At 35.6% G+C, this 20,426-nt stretch overlaps 1 protein-coding gene across 6 annotated transcripts in view; it reads left to right on the plus strand.

Moving 5' to 3' along the window:
* The window catches only part of KLF12 (Kruppel like factor 12), a 472,578-nt gene that overhangs the window by 273,979 nt on the left and 178,173 nt on the right, over positions 1-20,426 (plus strand). For all 6 annotated transcript variants that reach the window (XM_023186345.2, XM_023186338.2, XM_023186329.2 and 3 more), the window contains one exon: positions 19,465-20,011. In XM_023186345.2, the coding sequence (XP_023042113.1) occupies positions 19,465-20,011 (547 nt within the window). The remainder of the gene's footprint in view (positions 1-19,464; positions 20,012-20,426) is intronic.

Genomic DNA, 20,426 nt, shown 5'->3' on the forward strand with positions numbered 1-20,426 from the left:
TTTTAGTTTGTTCTTATTTTTCTTATCTATTTCTCTCCTTTTAGTTTGTTCTTATCCATTTCTCTACTTTTAGTTTTAAGCAATTTGGAATAGTATTCTGAAATATTTTGTAATTTAAGTGAATAGCAGACATTGTGATTATGCATCAAGGAAAAAATGATATACAATGATAGTTCCTTTCCTTGTGTTTCTTTCCTTTTTGGATCTTGGACCTTGAAGTTCTGATTGGTTTAGTTCTTCTCCAGTGTCTTAAAATTCACTTTTACAAATTTAATCCACTTTTGTTACTGTTTCTAATACAAGAGTTGATTTAATACAAATTACCCTGCCTTGGCTGAAATTAAATTTGGGCTTTTCTTTTTCTACATTTCATGTGCTGTAAATTGTCCAGATTATTTTCCGTGTCATCACTTCAAGTTCGTTTCATAAAGCCCTTCATGAAAAAGATTTGCAGTTTAATATGGGTTTTGAAACGATGGTAAGAAATGTGTACAGCTCACTACTGTGATAATGTGATTATAGAGCTACTCGTATTATTATTTTTTTTATCCTAACAGAAAGCACAAAGTTACATTTGGAATTCAGGCAATCAAGTTGGCCTTAACATTTGACTTAATTATAGACTCCTTTTCTGTTTAGTGGAAGGGGCCTTGATTCTTTATTTGTTGTTTTTATTATACAACTGTATATGTCTTTCATCATACATTTTCTGTCAGATTTCTCCTTATACCTGTACTTGGACAACTGAAGCTTTTAAACCTGTTTACTTGTTATTTACTCCTTAATTTTATATTGGATTCAAAACTATTACTCTAACCGTATTCAAACTTGACAACATGAAGTCCTCTTCAAAATCCTTATTTTTATGGTCTTTTATGTACCACTTTTATCACATATATATTCCTTCATTCTACTGTTATCTTCTCATGTCAGTGATTCCTGAAAATTTAGCACTTCCTGAATGATGAATTTTGTGTTGATTGATGTTTCTGTTGAACAGAATTTTCAGCAAATTTTACCCAGGCAGTTAGACTAACTTTTGAACTCCTTTGTAATTTAAAATCCTTTGGATTGAATATTTTGAATTTATAGTCAATAATATTTTCCTTACTCTGGTCAGTGAATTATATAAACGATTTCTTTCAGTCTTTTATAAATATGCATCAGATTTTTTTCTGCTTCATACTGGGGACTATTTACAATCTGATGTAATTGTTGCATATCTGTGGGAAGATAGTAGGTAAAGATCAATGTTTTTTCCTTGGAGAACTCTGCTCCGTTTCCAATCATATTGCGTATGTTCTGCTTCATCTACTGATCATCACTGAGGAATTTAATAGTTTGTTAAATCCTTGAATCTAGTAATTTAATCCCACTCACTGGTAAAGTACAACTGTGAGATAATTCATAATTGAAACCAAGTATAAAATGGATAATGCTATCTATATATCACTTTATACAAATCAGGATATCTGCCATACCCTTTTTAAAATTGGAGAGTAATTACTTAAACTTGAATTGCTACGTAGAATTCCATTTACTAGAAATTATTCAGGACCATTTTATGTAAACCAAGAGGAATTTTTAATTCCCCAGTTATCTGACCCTATAATGCTGTGATATGTAGTACATTATTATTAATGGAAAACTGTAGAATTGAGATTGGTTGTATCATTCTCTTTAAGCCATTTCTACAACTTGTCTATAATCCAAAATCCTTAAAAATTCTGAAAAAAAAATTATTTAGAATTAAAAACTGTACTAAACTGACATACAAGTATTTACAGTCTTTATAACACTCAGTGTAAATGTTCATGTGCTTTACTGCAGAATTATTAATGTGTCAGAGTATCCAGTTCCACCCCAAGCCCTCCTGGCAGTGTGCTGTTACCTTCTAAAAAACCTACAAAAAGTTTGAATTCCTGAATATATATGGCCCCAGAAGTTTAAAACTAGAAAATTGTGCATCTCTAATATTTTCCAGTTAGTTTTGATAGGTATAAGTATGTCTGTCTTCTGCACCAGATTATTAACATATTCTAATATTTGACCCTACAGTGTATTTGTAATTTATTGAATAATCAAAGATGGCATCATTTTATGGGAGGCAAGAATGATACAAACTATCAGATATTCTAGTTTTAGCACTACAGTAAAATAGATAAAATAATAGCTGCAACAAAAAATAACCACCACAACTGATTTTAACTATTTTGTGTCAAGCAGTGTGCATTTAATAATTTGATTTTTAGAACACTCTTAATATGTAGGGAGTGCTAATATTAGCACTGTTGTAAGTAAATAACTGAAGTTTAGAAGGATGAAAAACTTGATTATGGTCAAAGAACAAGAGCAGAACCAGTACACAGACCTGTCTGTTGGAATCCACAGCCCATGCCACAGCACCTCTACAATACTGCTGTAATATATTCTCTAATTTATCACATAAGACTCTTAATAAGTATGAAATTTAGTTTCACTGTCCCCATGACTTTTTGTCAGTTATTCACAGGAAAATTGCTAATAGCAAATCAGCTTCCTTTCTTCAACTAGCGTGTTTCTGAGATCCTCCCTCAGTTGGCATGTGTTTAAGAAATACAAATGAATTTTAGTATGAGCCTAATAAATATAATTATAGTGGTAAATCTGCTGGAATCATATAATGAATTTTAAACCCAACATAAATGCCTTTTTGTATTATCTGTCACTTGGGATTACTTGTACTGTGATCCTAGCTATGAGTAGATAATTGAACGTTGGCAATCTTAACTGTGACTGAAAGTTCTGATGCTAAGAAGAAAATGAATCACATAATGTGAGTTTGCTAATTTACTTAATAATTAATTTGGGATTTTATCACAGGAATTATTTAAAACCAAAAACAGAATAACTTTATCTCATGGGAACCAAACTTCTATTTGGATCAAAGAAGTGATTAATGTGCCTCTTTTCTTTTTCTTATTTATTCAGTAATAAATAATTGAATAATGTACAGTTGTTGTTTCCTTAGAGATTTTATAAGGAAAACCATAAAGGAAAAAAATAATTCTGCTAAGATATGTTGTTGAAGTCTGTGAAAGTTTTTACTTAACCTTTTGACTCTCTTTTCTTTACGAAACATTATAGTCATCTTAAGATTGCACAAAATAAGAGACAAATGTTTTCTAGAATTGATTACAGTGATTTCGGTCTTTCCTAATCTGCTGTGGGCATACATTAGAGATTCAGATGTGGGAGTTAGTATTGCAGTAATAGTTGCGGCCATGGATTTTATTGCCAGAGATCACTAAAGATTGTGTCTTGACATTGTCAAGAACCACTGGCACATTTCTTAACCTCTCCACATCTGTTTCCTGTCTGTAAAATGTGATTCATAATAGTTTTTTATATTGAGATGTTGTGAGGAATAAACAACACACTGTAATGTATGTGCAGCATGTTTATAATTGTTAGACATGGCTTTTCCCCTTTATATGTTGTAAAACTAATTGAAGTTTGGGGCCTAGATTTAGCTAACAGTAACATCACATGGGCTGATGTCCAGAATCCTTTCTTGAAAGACTGATGCTTAATGAATTTAGAGATCATCAACTGCATTTATGTGTTAAGGTTTTTAACTCAACCCCAACGGCCTTTGCTTTTTCAAAAAAAAAAAAAAAAAAAAAGCCAACTATCTCTGCACTCTTCTATTTGTACACTTAAGCAAATATATGAAAACTATACAGTTAATACTTATAAAATGAAGGGCTAGGAACACGTAGATACACACATTTGTATATATAGGTAATAAACACTTCAAGTTAATTTTTGTACATATTCTATCACACACACTCCTTCCATGAATTTTAAGTGCACCACGTGCTAAGATGTCACAAGAATACACACATGCCCACCAGCATTCATACCAGTACCTAAGCCATATTCACATACCCACGGAGGTATATGTATATATGTTTGGAATCTGTAGATATATTTACATGATTAACACATATGGAAGAGTTAGAGAAAGAAAATGAGGAAAACAGAAGAATTCCACAAATAAAAAAACAAGTAAAATATAAGATGTTAGGGGAAAAGAAATAGTAGGAAAAAGATGATAGCTTAACTCAGGGTCTCTTTAAACTTCGACACTCTTGATCTTTTGTCTTTGTCGTGGGAACTGTCTTGTCACCGCTTCCTCAGTTGTGACAATCAAAAATGTCTTCAGACGCTGCTCACTGTCCCCTGGGGGACGCACTACCTGCGGTTAATAGCTACTCCCTTAGTGTAAATAAGAACACCAGTGCAAAAGTTCTAGAAGAATGGAATCAACATGAAGGAGCTGAGCAAGATAAGCCAAGGGGAGGAGAAAGGCAAGTGTAGAGTTCACTGTGCAGGAAGCAGCAGCAGAGTTTGTGGATTGCTGGTACAGGTCATCCCCACACTGAAAGGATCAGAGTTAGCAGTTTTTATTTATCGTGGAATGGAAAATTAACAAGAATGGGGTACATGGATTTATCATTGTATCTAATTATAGGATTTATAACCTTCATGCCATGTATTACACCCCTATTGACAGAAAAAATGCAGAATCCTAACTAACTTTGAAAAATTTGATAGACATGAAGACTGAGTTTTGGAACCAGAAAGAATGTTATTTTTTAACTTCCTGTTACTGTGACATATTGAGAGATGCTAATTATAAATTTTCTAGTTATAAAAAAGAAATGTATTTCAAATTAGCAAAAATACAAAATATGACTCATACATTTGGTTTTAAGCCCCTCGGAAGTGTGTGTCTTTCATCTCTTCTTTTAAAAATCATCTTGTAATACATGGAAACTAGTCACTTAAAGTTCTTTAGTGGGAGGAATTAAATATCAATTGATAAATTTAAATTCTTTAACAAAAGAATGAGCCACTGGAAACTTTCAACTTTCATTTTTATATGTGTTATAAGTTAATATATTTACTGTTTAAATTTTATTTTATTTATTTTTTTTTTTTGAGATGGAGTCTCGCTCTGTCGCCCAGGCTGGAGTGCAGTGGCCGGATCTCAGCTCACTGCAAGCTCCACCTCCTGGGTTCCCGCCATTCTCCTGCCTCAGCCTCCCAAGTAGCTGGGACTACAGGCGCCCGCCACCTCGCCCGGCTAGTTTTTTGTATTTTTTATTAGAGACGGGGTTTCACCATGTTAGCCAGGATGGTCTTGATCTCCTGACCTCGTGATCCGCCCGTCTCAGCCTCCCAAAGTGCTGGGATTACAGGCTTGAGCCACCGCGCCCGGCCTGTTTAAATTTTAGACACGGGGTAATTAATTCATAGATTTTTTTCCAGTCTGTCGCCCAGGCTGGAATGCAGTGATGCAGTCATAGCTCAGTGCAGCCTCGATTTTCTGGGCTCAAGTGATCCTTCTTCCTCAGCCTTTGGCATGGCTGACTACAGGTTGCACCACCACACCCAGCTTATTTATTTTTATTTTTTAGTTTTAGTAGAGACAGGGTCTCTCTGTGTTGCCCAGTCTGGTCTCAAACTCCTGAGCTCAAGCAACCCTTTGGTCTTGGCATCCTAAAGTGCTGTGATGACAAGCGTAAGCCACTTCACCTGGCCCATAGATACATTCAGTCTGAGACCCAGTAAGACCTTTAGAGAGCAACTGGAGCCTTACTAGTGAGCTTTAATTAAGTGCTTACTTTGTACTGGGGACTGTGATAGGTGCTTATCTACAAAAGAACAAGATAAAAATGATACCTTCAGTGGGCCCATGGCCTCATAAGAGAAAGAAGCACAAAGCTCAGAGTGATTTGGAAACACAGAAGAGTGGCATCTAATTTAGAACAGGTGGAATCTGGTACGGCTGGAAGAGATAACAGACACCTGAACTGTGCAAAAGCATAATCAACATCATCTTCAATTAGAAATTGAAGAGAGACAGTGAATGAACTGATCATATAAAACACAACCCAGACTGGAGCTCAGGCATGTATCCTTTTTACAAAACCACATTGCATTTCTTCTCACTTACTGTCCCATTTGCAAAAGTTATGCTTTATTACATTGGTTTTACCAAAGAACACTCAGCACTGGTCAAAAATAAAACTTTTTAAAAAAATGTCTGAGTCTTTAGCTTGAAAGAAAAGGAAGAAAAGAAATTACATTCATGGTGAGCTGATTTTTCTCCTTGCAATGCTAATTGTACTTGCTTTCAAATATAATGAGGTTTTTGGTTTTGGATTTATTTTTTTCCATTTTATGCTACCATATTTTCTCATTTCTTTCAAACACATATCCCATACAGCATGACCACTGAACAAAATGCAGGATTCTATTCCTAAATTAGGGATGATTTTTATTGTCCTTATTTTTCTAAAGCCTGACTTGAGAACAAACAGAAACTAAATAAGAAATAGACATTATGATGTTGGTAACTGACATCTGCATCATGCCATTAAATTTGTTATTTGCGAGGTATGTTGGGGAAGTGGATTGCAGCTTACAAACAACTATCCTAGCAGTGCCCGTTATTTCATATTCTCTTCAGTTGGTATTTCCGAGTACTAAGTGCACATGAACTCCATGAGAAAATTTCACCAATAAGGACAGGAGGTCTTTTTCTTCCTCTCCAGGGCTGATGCAGGCAGCATGGGGAGGTGAATTCAGTCTTAGGAATTACCCTTAGGTTTATTTTTTTATTTTTATTTTGAGACGGAGTCTCGCTCTGTTGCCTAGACTGGAGTGCAGTGGTGCCATCTCGGCTCACTGCAAGCTCCACCTCCCTGGTTCACACCACTCTTCTGCCTCAGTCTCCCAGGTAGCTGAGACTACAGGCGCCCACCACCACGCCTGGCTAATTTTTTGTATTTTTAGTAGAGATGGGGTTTCACCGTGTTAGCCAGGATGGTCTTGATCTCCTGACATCGTGATCTGCCCGCCTCAGCCTCCCAAAGTGCTGGGATTACAGGCTTGAGCCACTGCGCCCAACCTACGCTTAGGTTTAGATTACAGGTCTATGTTACACTGGGACCATGGGCAAAGTCTTCAACCTCTGTGAGACCGTATTTCTTCACTTGTAAAACTAGAGAGGAAAACTTTACCAGATAATGTTGTAGTAAATATTAACGGTAAATATTTCTTTTTCCTGCATTTTAAAATGATCAGTTAAAATTGATTTCACAGTCTTTATAACACTTACTTGAAATTTACTTTTTCAGTTTATGCATTCTGAAGACATTGATTTAAAGAGCACAATTTTGTTTTCCTCAAATTCGTTCTTAATGCTCTCCATTTTTATAGAATATAGGGTTGAAACTTTCTCCATTACTTTTCCTTTTCATGTTTCCCCAATGTAGTTCACTTTTAAAGTGATGGAGCTCTCATTAAATCTCTAGGGGAAAATGCTGTTATCAGAGCAAGGGTTAAAAATCCTTTTGTAGCATCCTCAGATTTACCACAACACAACACAATTTGTGTTGATTATATAGTAATGATCACTAAATAGAATGATCACTAAATATTTACTGATGGAAAACTTTTCGTCAAAACAGAAAAGGCCTGTAGTACCCAGATGCTGATAGGTAATTGTTTATGGTAGTTTCTCAAACATGACATTCTTCGCCCAGTAGTAAATCTCCCAGTAATGCTGCAGTTTGGGATTTCCAGGGAACACCATAGTTTTAATCCACTGGGGGAACTAGAATCACATACCTTCAGTTATCAGTTATATTTAGCTGTTTTCCTTAGTTAATTTCAAATTATAAGTGGATGTGTTAATTTTTATAGAAAAATCATGCCACCAATCTAAAACTTACACTAGTAACACACTTAGCAAATTGATCTTTTAACAGTAGAGAATATTTTCTTCTAATGACATTATTGTTCACTAGGATCTGGAAATATGAAAACCAGATTTAAAAAGCTCTTTTCCTCTTTTAGATTTCTTTCTCAAAATATTTTTCTTTCTAAAAATGTGACTTCTTAAATTTTAAAAGTAGCAAAGATTTGCTGTAGAAAATATAGGAAAAAAGTTAAAAAAGAAAATGTAGTTCACCCACAGATTCACTTAATGGAAAAACTATTGTTAACATTCCAGAATATTTTTTTCCATGTATTATTTTCATGTATAAATGAGAATGCTTTGGGGAACAAAATTAAGCTCGTACTTTTTATATAGTTTTGTAATACTAACATTTTTTCACTTAACATTACGTAAAAAGTTTCCTTGCCATTGAATATTGTTTCTCAAACTTGTCTGATTATTAGAATTACATATAATGCTTTGTAAACTATTGATGTCTGCACCATACCTACTGCCATAGGTCTCTGTTCTTTGCACATATGAAACATAAAATGTTTCATAAATGGTTGCAGTGAATAGCTAAGGTTAAAATCTTTGTTTCAAACTTGATTGTCTTTATGTCCATGTTTTGGTTTGTAATTTTTACTTCCGAAAATAAGACAAAGTTATGCATCCTTATAGACATCTTTCTCAAAATCTGAAATTGCCGTCTGTGTCTAAATGTAAGTCCCTGCAGTAATGTAGCCCTATTTCCCCAGGAGGGAATTTTTGTAACCAACTAGAATGCATAAATGTGTAGATAATTTCACTTTAAGAGTATTCGTATTTTAATGTATTAAATTAGTTAAAAAACAAATCCCATCACATTTTATATAAAAATATATAAATTTTAACATGCGAAGTTTCCCTAGACTCTCAAATTTTATGTCATTATTTCATTCAGCATCTTTACATTTCAATTTCAACATCAGTTTCTGTGTCCTCACCAGGCTCCTTTTTAAGTCATCTAACAAAGTTTTCTAGAACATGTCATCTTGATTCTTGTCCAGTTCACTTTAGATACAGTGCTATTTAAATCAGTGATGATGTTGCCCCTGGGATGTTCTCTCAAAACAATCTGAACTACTTATTTGCATGAAATTGAAATTATTGCTATATATGTTATATATATAAGCATAAAGACCGTCTTTAGAAAGCTGCTTTTGGTGTTCTAACACTTGAAATGGTGAGATCATTCCATGGGAATCATGACTAAATCTGCCTTAAAACTTTCCTTGACTCCTTTTTTGTTTTGTTTTGTTTTAAATTTTATTTAATTTTAATTTTTGAGACAGGGTCTCAGTCTCTCACCCGGGTTGGGAGTGTGGTGGCGCAATCTCGGCTCACTGCAACCTCTGCCTCCTGGGTTCAAGTGATTCTCGTGCCTCAGCCTCCGGAGTAGCTGAGACTACAGTCACACGCCACCACATCCAGCTAATTTTTGTATTTTTAGTAGAGATGGTTTCACCATGTTGAACAGGCTGGTCTCAAATTCCTGAGCTCAAGCAATCTGCCCACCTCTGCTTCCCAAATTGTTGGGATTACAGGCGTGAGCCACCGCTCCAGGCCCTTTTATTGTTTGGTTTGGTTTAAAGAACATTTACTTGAGGGTGCCATTTCCAAACATTATTTTGTTTCTTAAAGTTGAGTAGTTAGGGATAGATGTTGAATGGATTCTGAATATAGGGTCACTCCCTCTCTGCTTCAGAGGTGAGTGTGCAGGTAGGTGGGTGGCTGGGGATGTGTATGGACGAGGGAGGGAGGGAGGAAGGAAGAGAGAGAGGAAGACGGCAGTTCCTGGATTCTTAAAAGTGTAGTTATTAGTTCTAAGGTATTTTAAGACTTTTGAGACAGTTCAATAGGATTCCTTAAAATGCCTACCTTCCTCTCTTGTAGCATAATATTGGTGTCAGTTTTCCTACATCCTTGTCAGCATTACTATGATCATATTTTTAAATTCTTGTTTCTGATGGATAAGCGTCCCAGCCAAGAGGAACACTGAGCTGAGGGTCTTCATGTCACTGTAACTCACACCTAATTAGCAGAAGCTGTGGCTGGTGGGCGTGGCCCCCTTTTCGGGAACATCAGTTGTCCTGCTTTCTGCCTCCCTGTGGCTGCCTTCATCTCTAAGTCCCCAGCCTGGCTCTTTTCCCGTTTTGCTTATGCTGCTGCTTGACCAGTATAGGCAGTGGGAGCTTGATTTGTACAATTTATTCTCCTACTTAAGTACATTAATTACATATACCTGTGTGGGCCTAGTGGCAGTTGTAGTCCAAAAAGGGCCCATTACAACAGCCTTAGGTAGTGTCACCCTCTGGGATCCTCAGAAATACCTGTATGACTCTATACTCCTTTTCCTGAAGACAAAAGCCAAGGCTAAAATGTTGGTTTATGTGAATGTGTTTTATTAATTTTGTAGCGAATTGAGTTACACTTAAATCCACTGCTCAATCAAATCACAATGAGATACCATGTCACACCAGTCAGAATGGCTTTTGATAAGTAAACAAAAGTAGCATATTTTGGAGAGATCCCCAGAGAAAATGAGATGCTTATACGCTCTTGGTTGGGAATGTAAATTAGTCCAAGCACTGTGGAGAGCAGTTTGGAGATTTCTCAAGAAAGAGCTGGACTACCATTCGGCCCAGCAATCTCATTACTAGTATATACCCAAAGGAATGTAAGTCATTGTGCCAAAAAGACATGCATCCATATATTCATTGCAGCACTATTCACAATAACAAAGACATGGAATCAACCAAGAAGCCCACCAGCAGTGGACTGGATAAAGGAAATGTGCTACATATACACCGTGGAAGACTATGCAGCCACACACAAACACACACACAGATGAAATCATGGCCGTTGTAGCAACATGGATGAAGTTGGAGGTCGTTATCCTAAGCAAACTAATACAGAAACAGAAAACCAAATACCACGTGTTCTCACTTATACGTGGGAGCTAAACATTGAGTACACATGGACACAAAGATGGCAACCATGGACTCTGGGTACTATTGGGGGTGGGAGGCAAGGATTGGAAAACTACCTGTTGGGTACTGTGTTCACTACCTGGTGATGGAATGAATTGTACCACAAATCTCAGTGTCACATAATATACCCATACAACAAGCCAGCACATATACTCCGTGATTCTAAAATAAAATTTGCAAAATAAATAAATTGACTGCTCATGGAAAAGTTCTGGGGCCTTTCAAAACTCTGGTTTTTCTACTTGTGACACTTTCCCATTGGAGCTGCCTCTGTTTCCAGGAGAGGTAGGAAAAGAGAGATTTCTCTCAACTTCACCATTAGTCTTGCCTTGGCCTGGTGGTGTATCTCTCTTTAAACGTGTTTTCTGTTAGAAGACAAGTATATACAGTTGTCCCTCAGTATCCCTGGATTCCACATCTGCGAATTGAACCAACTGAGGATTGAAAGTTTTGGGATTGGAGAGATAATTAAAAAAATGAAATGACAACTGTTTTCATTGAATTTACATTGTGTTAGATATTATAAGCAATCTGGAGATAATTTAAAGTATATGAGGGGATTTGTATAGGCCGTATGCAAATACTATGCCATTTTATATCACCAACTTGAGCATCTGTAGTTTTGGTATCCTTGGAGGAGGGGTCCTGGAACCTTGGTAGCATCCATGGGGGATTGGTTCCAGGACCTGTGACCACTGTGTTATCCCAAAAGCAAAGCCATTGTTTTGCAAATATACCTTTGTTTTGCTAATATACTTTCATTTACATAAAAAGGTTACAGTTTTGCTTTACATGTTTATCCTGTGTAGGAGTTTTCAAATGTATCATTTGACTGTCACAGCCACTCTGAGGTCAAGTTTTCTTTCTCTGAAATGTGATGTACTGCAATACTATGAGATATTGTTGTAAGAAATAACTGTTTATGGTGAACATTTTATAGAATCAAAAGCAGGGCCCATCTGGTAGCAGAGATTAATCTGTTTGAGGATGGTAAACATTATTGCATATTTTAAAATATGTAACTAGCACAGAACATTTGCCTCAGGCACTAGAGTGAGATTGTGGTTTAGGATAAAGATTTAAATGAAACCTTTTATCCCTTAAAACTCTATACAACAGGTTTTTCTGGCATGTATACTGAAATTTTAATTAATATTTTAAGTCATCCAATGAATAATAACATTAATTCAAAACCAAAAGAACAAAATTCTAATCATGGGGAAAAGATAACCCTGCAATAGTTACCTCTTTATTTTTAAGACATTTTTGTGTGCTTTGTGAAATTTTGTTTAAAAACAATTGTAAGATAATAGGACTTAATCCAACTTCCTAGACGTCCTTTTTTGACCTGTTATAGTGATACTGCTTCTTCTTCTGGCCATGTAAGTAGGATTTAAAATTCAAAACATCTTGAGCACCATATTCCCAGCTAGCAAGTGTGATGTATATTCCCTAGTTAAGTTATATGGTAAAAGAAAATATCATTTATTTGCTAAATGTTTGTGTATTTATCTAAAACACATTTATGTTCCTGTTTAAAAATGTTTGTCCATCTTTTCAATCCTTGGGAATGTCTGCTTATCATTTTTTTTTTTTTTTTTAAGACAGGGTCTCACTCTGTTGACCAGGCTGGAGCGCAGTGGCTCAATCTCAGCTCACTGCAACCTTCACCTCCCCGGGTTCAAGCGATTCTCCTGCCTCAGCTTCCCTAGTAGCTGGGATTACAGGCGCCCACCACCGCACCCTGCTAATTTTTGTATTTTTTTTAGTAGAGACAGGGTTTCACCATGTTAGTCAGGCTGGTCTCAAACTCCTGACCTCAGGTGATCTGCTGGCCTCAGCCTCGGCTAGGATTACAGGCATGAGCCACCATGCCTGGCCTGCTTATCAATTTTTAAAATGCGTAAACAAAATTCCCTGTCTCCTCCTCACCCACTCACACCAACCTAACGTCATCACACACGGGCCAAACCAGAGTTTCAGAGTAGCAGTCAGCTGTGAACATATATTCTGATTTGCTTCAGGTAAATGATACAATTTATGAAAGTCCTGGTAAATAGGTCATGAAAAAAATACAACTATTAGGAAATAAGAGAACTTTAGGATAAATTTAAATGTGGGTATTGAACACATTTTAAAGGTTAGCATTTTCAATTCAAATGTAAAAACATAAAAACATAAATGTAAAAGCACAGAGAGTACATTATGTTATGCATAGACTTCGAATTTTCTTAAGGAATCAATCATTTCTGTTTTTGTTTTGTTTTGTTTTGTTTTGCTTTGAGATGGAGTCTTGCTCTGTCGCCCAGGCTGGAGTGCAATGGCGCGATCTCAGCTCACCGCAACCTCCGCCTCCTGGGTTCAAAGCTATTCTCCTACCTCAGCCTCCTGAGTAGCTGGGATTATAGGCGTATGCCACCACGCCTGGCTAATTTTTGTATTTTTAGTAGAGACAGGGTTTCACTAAGTTGGCCAGGCTGGTCTTGAACTCCTAACCTCAAGTGATCCACCCGCCTCAGCCTCCCAAAGTGTTGGGATTACAAGCGTGAGCCACCATGCCTGGCCTGAATCAATCATTTCTTAAACTGACAATTGACATATTGATATAAGGCAATTTAATTAAATATTTCTTCAAATATCTTCCTCTTACATGCTGTAGATAACTCATTCAAACCAAATTCCAGGTTATCAGTGTAGGTTATTTCTACTTGTTTCTTTTTACTCATCTGTACTTTTAGAGGAAGTACAATTTGTCTTTCTTGAGTATACTTTGCTTTACTTTTTTCTTTGTCGGTTTTATAAATTCACACTTTTCCGGCATTTATGTTTAAGAGTTTACCCTTGAACACATAGAGTAAAGAAGAATCACTGAGCTGAAAGCAAGGTAAATTATGACCATGGGGGCTCATGCAAGACAAATACTGAAAAATAGGCTTCCCTTTTTAGTAATACAAAAGAATAGAGGAAAGTGAAATGCATACTCCATTCACAAATAGATGTGTGTTGACTTTTATACTTGTAGCAGAAATAGCCAGAGTTGCAGGATGCTTGTTTTAAGGATGGTGCTCATCTCTTAAAACCATTTCATTTCCTACTAATAAAAAATTGTATTTACTAAAGGAAATCCAGGCACCAAAACTAAGTCATGTACCTATTGTGCACTTCATGTTCAAAAGGAATTTGGCTTTTTACCTGAAATATACTAGTCTTTAAAATAATGCAATATAACTTAAAAGCTCAAAGGATGTGGAGTCATAGATTCAGTTTAATTCCTTTTTAATGTGAAGTACACAGTAAATTTCTTTAGGCACCCCCTATAAAAGGTACATGTTCAATTAATCACTAAGTCATACAGTGAAATTTGTGTAAACTCACTTTCTACCAAGACACAAGAAACAATTATGCTTCTGTTTTGTCTCATAATAAGACTGCTAAAGAATGACCAACATTCCAAAACAATTATTTGAGTATATTTGTTACATTATTGTCATAATGGATGCACACTGAACTGTGGATTGATTTAAGTTATTTATACTGTGGAATTAAGAAATCAGACCAGTCAGTTTAAATGTATTCCATCAACTGTTATATGATCTTCCTGTGGGCCAATCTAACTCAGCTAGAAAATAGATTTAAAAAAGTGTCAAATGACAGTTGTCTATATTTTAAGAGAAAATTGTTTCTAAATAATCATAAGAGATCCCTAAAGATGACTTGTTCAGCTTTTTGTAACATGTATTTATTTGGTTCAGTAAACACTATGCCTCCGCAATGACTGTATTTATCAGATCCTGTGTCAGAATATATCTTATGCTACATTCAGTGAGTCAAGTTCCTCCCGAGATAGTTTTAGTAATAGAGTAAGTTCTGTTTGGAATTTTTGGTTCTAACCAGAGGAAGTTCTGCTCGTTTGCTTGTCTCTCTCATTTCTCAGTATTACTTAAAAGCACTTAATGTCATTAACCCAATCTTCACAACAGTTGTATGAGTTTGGAATTAACATCACACTTTTATAGACAGATAAGCTAAGACCTAGAGAATTTTAGTGATGATACCAAGATGGCACAGCTAATAAGCAACAAGGATTGCTGACGAATCTAAGTCTTTTGTGTCCAAGTCAAATTTTCTTTGAATAATATCCCACAACAGGCTACAAAACAAAGATTCTTGTGACGGTGAAGCCATGAGCTATGTAATGTTAGGCAAGTTACTTTATAATCTTTTCTAAAAATTGCCATGAAATTATTTCTCAACACATTTGTAAAATAAAATGGAACATAATTTATTTAAATGACAGATGACCAAAAGGGTAGGTAGATAGCTGGGACCATCTTGTATGTACATGTGCCTGCCTGTGTATGTCAGCCCCATCTCTAAACATCCCTGGTGTTACTCAAGAGGAAAGAGCATGTGAATCTTGAATGACATTTAGTAGAATATTATGCAATGCTCCTCAGCTCTGACTACACATAAGAATCCCCAGAGGGAATTAAAGATGGAATAGTATCCAGACATATTTTTCTTTCTTTTTAAATTCCAGGTGATTAAAATATATGACCATCATTTAAAATGCTTTTTGTTCACAGACAGACCATAATAAGATTCAGCTGATAGCAATAGAAAACTGTAAGAAACACATCTAGTACTCTGGCAACTAACATGTCGGAGGTTTTAGATTCATTTGACATTCATTCAACAAAATGCCTAAAGCTGAAAGTACATTTTAGGATGTTTATTCTGAAAAAAAAATTATCTGATTAGAAAACCTCAAATGTAATTTCTAGATCACTCAAAAAAACATGTTCACTAGAATGTTATGTGTAATATTTTATCAAGTGGGTTAATGTGAGTAAAACTGACTAAGAGAGTTTTGGAGAAGAGACGATGTGATAGTATAATCCTTCTTATGTTTATCTTTAGGTTTTCACACACATTGTTTTTAATGAAGTATATTGTTCCATTTACTTTTCTGGCCTTTTGTATGAATTTATGCAATTATTTAACATGTATTATAAAAATTTAAGGTTTACAGTGGACCTTTTCAAGGAATATTGTATAATCTTTGGGAAAACGAAATTACTCTCTTCTTTGACAAAAACCCAGTGTTCTTCTACAGTCTTCATGTTGTTAGAAGGAGGGTTTTAGCATGGTAATATGAATACAGTAAGTTTTCTATCTTTCATACCAGGGACATCAACAGCAAAAATTCAACTATAGTCATCACTCCCAGGCAAACATCGTGATGGGCTTTTATTTAAAAATAAACAAAAAAAGCCCCACTTAGTTGACACTGCCATGAGAATTCATTAATGAATCAAGAATTGAAGAGTTAGTAAACACGAGCAAAATTTTAGTATGAAATTCTTTGACCTTTTTGCAGAAGTGTCTCTTCCTTATGCTTAAAACTTACAACCTTTCTTTGTTGTTTCTCCTCTTTTCAGTGTTTTTAGCCCCTTTGAGGCCTGTTCCTGAGTGGCATACCCCGTATCTCCTCTTACTTTCTCTAATACCTGTAATCCTTTCATTTAATTTTTCACTATTCTAAGTATTTCTCACTTGGGATTTTTTCCTTTGTATCTCCTCAGCCTTCATTCCCCCTTGTGGCCATTTGTAGTGCTCCCTTCCTGTCAGTACAACTACACATTTACAGATACAAATCTCAAAACCACTGCCTTTTTTTTTTTTTTTCTTAATGGAGTCTCGCTCTGTTGCCCAAGCTGGAGACCAGTGGTAAGATCTTGCCTCACTGCAACCTCCGCCTCCTGGGTTTAAGTGATTCTCCTGCCTCACCCTCCTGAGTAGCTGGGATTACAGGTGTGCACCACAAAACCAATGCTTTTGATTTTCCATTTCCTAAAAGTAAAGAAATGAATTTCTAATGATGATTTCAGGACTAAGACTTTTGGGTTGTTTTTCTCCCCTAAAAGGAGGAACACAAGTATGTGCCATAGCTGTTTTGAGACCATATTTTTGCAGTACTTCTGGCTTTACAAATATGTCTGTGTAATCTGAAGCTGGAATTGTGGGTGATTTTACCTGCCCCATAATCATTGCACAAGAGATTAGTGTCAGCTGTCAGGATATGCTGCTGTGTCAATACTGTAAATAGATGAATGGTACAGGAAGGATTTTGTCTTCTTTATACTGATGAAGTATTATTTTTGAGGGTGCTAGCTGCCTTTGAACTACCACATATGAAAAAGGAACCAGCGTCTGTCTCTGTGATGTTTACAAATTCATGTGTAATTTGTAGAAGGTTCTGAATAAGATTTCCTTGGTCCCAAGTTTTGGTTTATTCTCCCTTATTTTTGTGAGCCTTTTCTATATTCTGGTTTGAGCTCATGCAAAAGCCGTATAATTCTTAAGTGTCTCAAAGCACCTAGGGGCTCTTAATATTTGGCTTCACAGGTTTCTAATGAATGCTAATATTATGCTTTAGCTGTAATATATAGCTGTATATTATATATGCTATAATATTGTATATATTATATGCTATATATATTATATGTTATATAACATATAGCAAATATTTATTAGCTATAACCTTGTTGTTCATAATGTTCATAACAACAAGGTGTTGTTATGATAACTTAAGAGGTAAATATTTTCCTCAGTAAGAGATTAAGAAGATATCCACAAGAGGTAGACTTCTATTCATAATTTAGGGAAGTCTAAGCAGTCTGCAAAGCTCAGTGAAACTTGGTGCCTCACAAGCAAGCTCTTTACAGATAAGGTCCACATTTATCAGCTCCCCCTCCTTATTGTCTGTCTACCCAGTCACCTTTCATTTACAAAATAGAACGTTTCTGCAGTGATGTACTCTTTACTCCTTGATTTGTAAATGTATGTAGGAATCTTGTGTCTAAGTAGTTAGAAGGAGAAAAATTTGTGGTGGAAATAATCACTATTTCTAAAATAAGAATTTTTGATATGTTAATATGGTAAAAGGAGAAAAACTTACCTAGAGTATATTTAAAGTCAAACCAATGGTCTTTAGTAATATGTGCTTACTGATATATTTTATCTTTTAATGACAAACTAGTTGGTATATTTTATGAAAGCAGCCTAAACAAAGAATTTCTATGTGGGTATAATATAGTAATAAGAAACATTTTGCATTATTCTACAAAGAAATAAAATGATAATGCTGAAATTGAAATACTGTTCTAGTTACAAGAGTAGATAATGCTAATAGCTTTTATCAAAGCAGTTCAATTTATAGTGCTTGTTTTTTCTTTGTTTTTTAAATGTCTTTGAGAAGATTAAATAATTTATTTCTCAATTTCAGCACATAAACTGAAAATCTTGTCATTTAGAATTTCATACAGTAGGTATTTTAGATGACTCATTTTAATTGTTTCTAAGTCATATGTTTTTATAGGTAAGTAACCATGTTAGCTAAGAAAAAGGAACAAAAGCATTAAAACATCAACCCATTTTCTATTTTAGTTGATCTGGTCCCATTACTGATTTATTTTCTTTCTTTTCTCAGTTGCTGAGTAAAATGCCCTTGCACTACTGCCTATTGTAGGTTTTGAATGGAGCTGTAATTTATATTCTATTTTAAAAAGACTTTAGGAAACATGTTTTGTTCCTTTAAATGTATGCTGAAGTTTTAGGGGGAATAGCACACCAAAATCTTCTATTAAATGAGGAACAAAATGAACCAATTTCTGATACCATAAAAAGTGAAAAAAAGTTTTTGTTCCTCATGTAATAGAAAAATAATGTCTATGTTAACCTGGCCAAACAGATGTAACCAAAATAATCAGTATAGTCTAATTCTCTCTTTTTAGTCTAGACTGACACCGCTAATAGTACTCTTATGCCATTTGGGGACTTGCAAGCAGACATTTCATAAATGTTTCTTGAATTTATGAATGAGTAGATATATGAGTAAAATTATATTCATGCAAATAATAGCATGCTGATCACATTAATCTGTGTAAAATCTTGGCGTCTATTATTATCAAATTTTGCTCATTAAAACTTAAAAGAGTGCAGGTGAACTTGAACAACATTATCGTCATTATTTTAGATGAAATGAAAATTCATAGACAAATTATAATTTTCAGAATAAGTTTTTCTTAAAATATTTCCGAAAATGTAAGTTGTGCACATTATTTTGAGAAGAGTTAGCTAATTATTAGAAGTGACTTCCATTTAATAAATTAGTGATCAGGTGTGGGAGGTTGAAGAACGTTATATCCTTTTTTAATGCTCAGAATATACTGAGTAAGGTAGGTAACTCTTGCACCAAGTATGAAAGTAGAAATTCCTGGTGAGTTTCCCACTATTGTTGCCAGATAGTATGTTTCCGTACTGTGATAGTGTTGAGTAAGGGTTAGAATCTTAGAGATTCCTATGACCTGTTTTCTCCTTCATAGAGCACTGATTTCATAGTATTTTAATAATTGTCCATCTGTCCCAATAGAATGAAAATGTCTTTATGGTAGAGGCCTTATTCTGTTTTGTACTCTTGTGCCCTCAGTTTTAATCACAGTGACTGTCACTGAGCAATCCTTCAGATATTTGGAGAATGAATAAATGTCCCATAGCAGTACGAGAAAAATTAATAAACATTCTAGTGGTAAGCCATGCATCGATAAAATGTGTGATAAACAAAGATAAATGTATGTTCCATTTTTCTCCCCACAGTCTCCAAACGTCCACAACTATCCCGATATGGAAGCCGTTCCCCTGTTGCTAAATAATGTGAAAGGGGAGCCCCCGGAGGACTCGTTATCTGTAGATCACTTCCAAACACAAACTGAGCCAGTGGACTTGTCAATAAACAAAGCCAGGACGTCCCCTACTGCCGTTTCGTCCTCCCCAGTTTCCATGACAGCGTCTGCCTCCTCACCTTCTTCAACTTCAACCTCTTCATCGTCTTCTAGTCGTCTAGCCTCATCCCCAACTGTTATCACATCAGTATCTTCAGCGTCATCTTCGTCAACAGTATTAACTCCAGGGCCCCTTGTTGCCTCTGCATCTGGTGTTGGAGGCCAGCAGTTTTTGCACATTATCCATCCTGTACCGCCTTCAAGTCCCATGAATTTACAGTCTAATAAACTGAGTCATGTTCACCGCATCCCTGTGGTGGTACAGTCGGTGCCTGTTGTCTACACAGCTGTAAGGTCACCTGGAAATGTGAACAACACTATTGTCGTGCCGCTTTTGGAGGATGGGAGAGGCCATGGCAAAGGTAAGAGACATGAACAAAGCTTTGATTTATTTCAGCACTACAGGTGACTTCATTTTTGTGGTGAACAAAACCTAAATTGTATGCAAACACTACATCTGAAGAAGTTCTATGTAGAGTAACACAGAGACACCAGCTGTTCAGCCTTCAAGCAGAACACAGTTTAGAGGGAATTCACCCTATGTTTATGTAGGTATATGCTCCAGTTTTGCTCAGTGTATTTTTATTTGCCATAGGTCATGTAATGTCAGAATTCAGATATCTAAGTTTGCAAAATAATACTTGCTTTGAAATGCTCTTCTTTAAGTCCTCAGTTGGGAAGGGCAATCTATGGTGGACATAATTGCTTATGAAGTGTAAATTATAGATTATGAAGTGTAAAATTTTCTTAAGTAAATCAGGATATTTCTTTGTTGAG

Source organism: Piliocolobus tephrosceles, chromosome X, assembly GCF_002776525.5.
Source record: "Piliocolobus tephrosceles isolate RC106 chromosome X, ASM277652v3, whole genome shotgun sequence".
NCBI lineage: Eukaryota > Metazoa > Chordata > Mammalia > Primates > Cercopithecidae > Piliocolobus > Piliocolobus tephrosceles.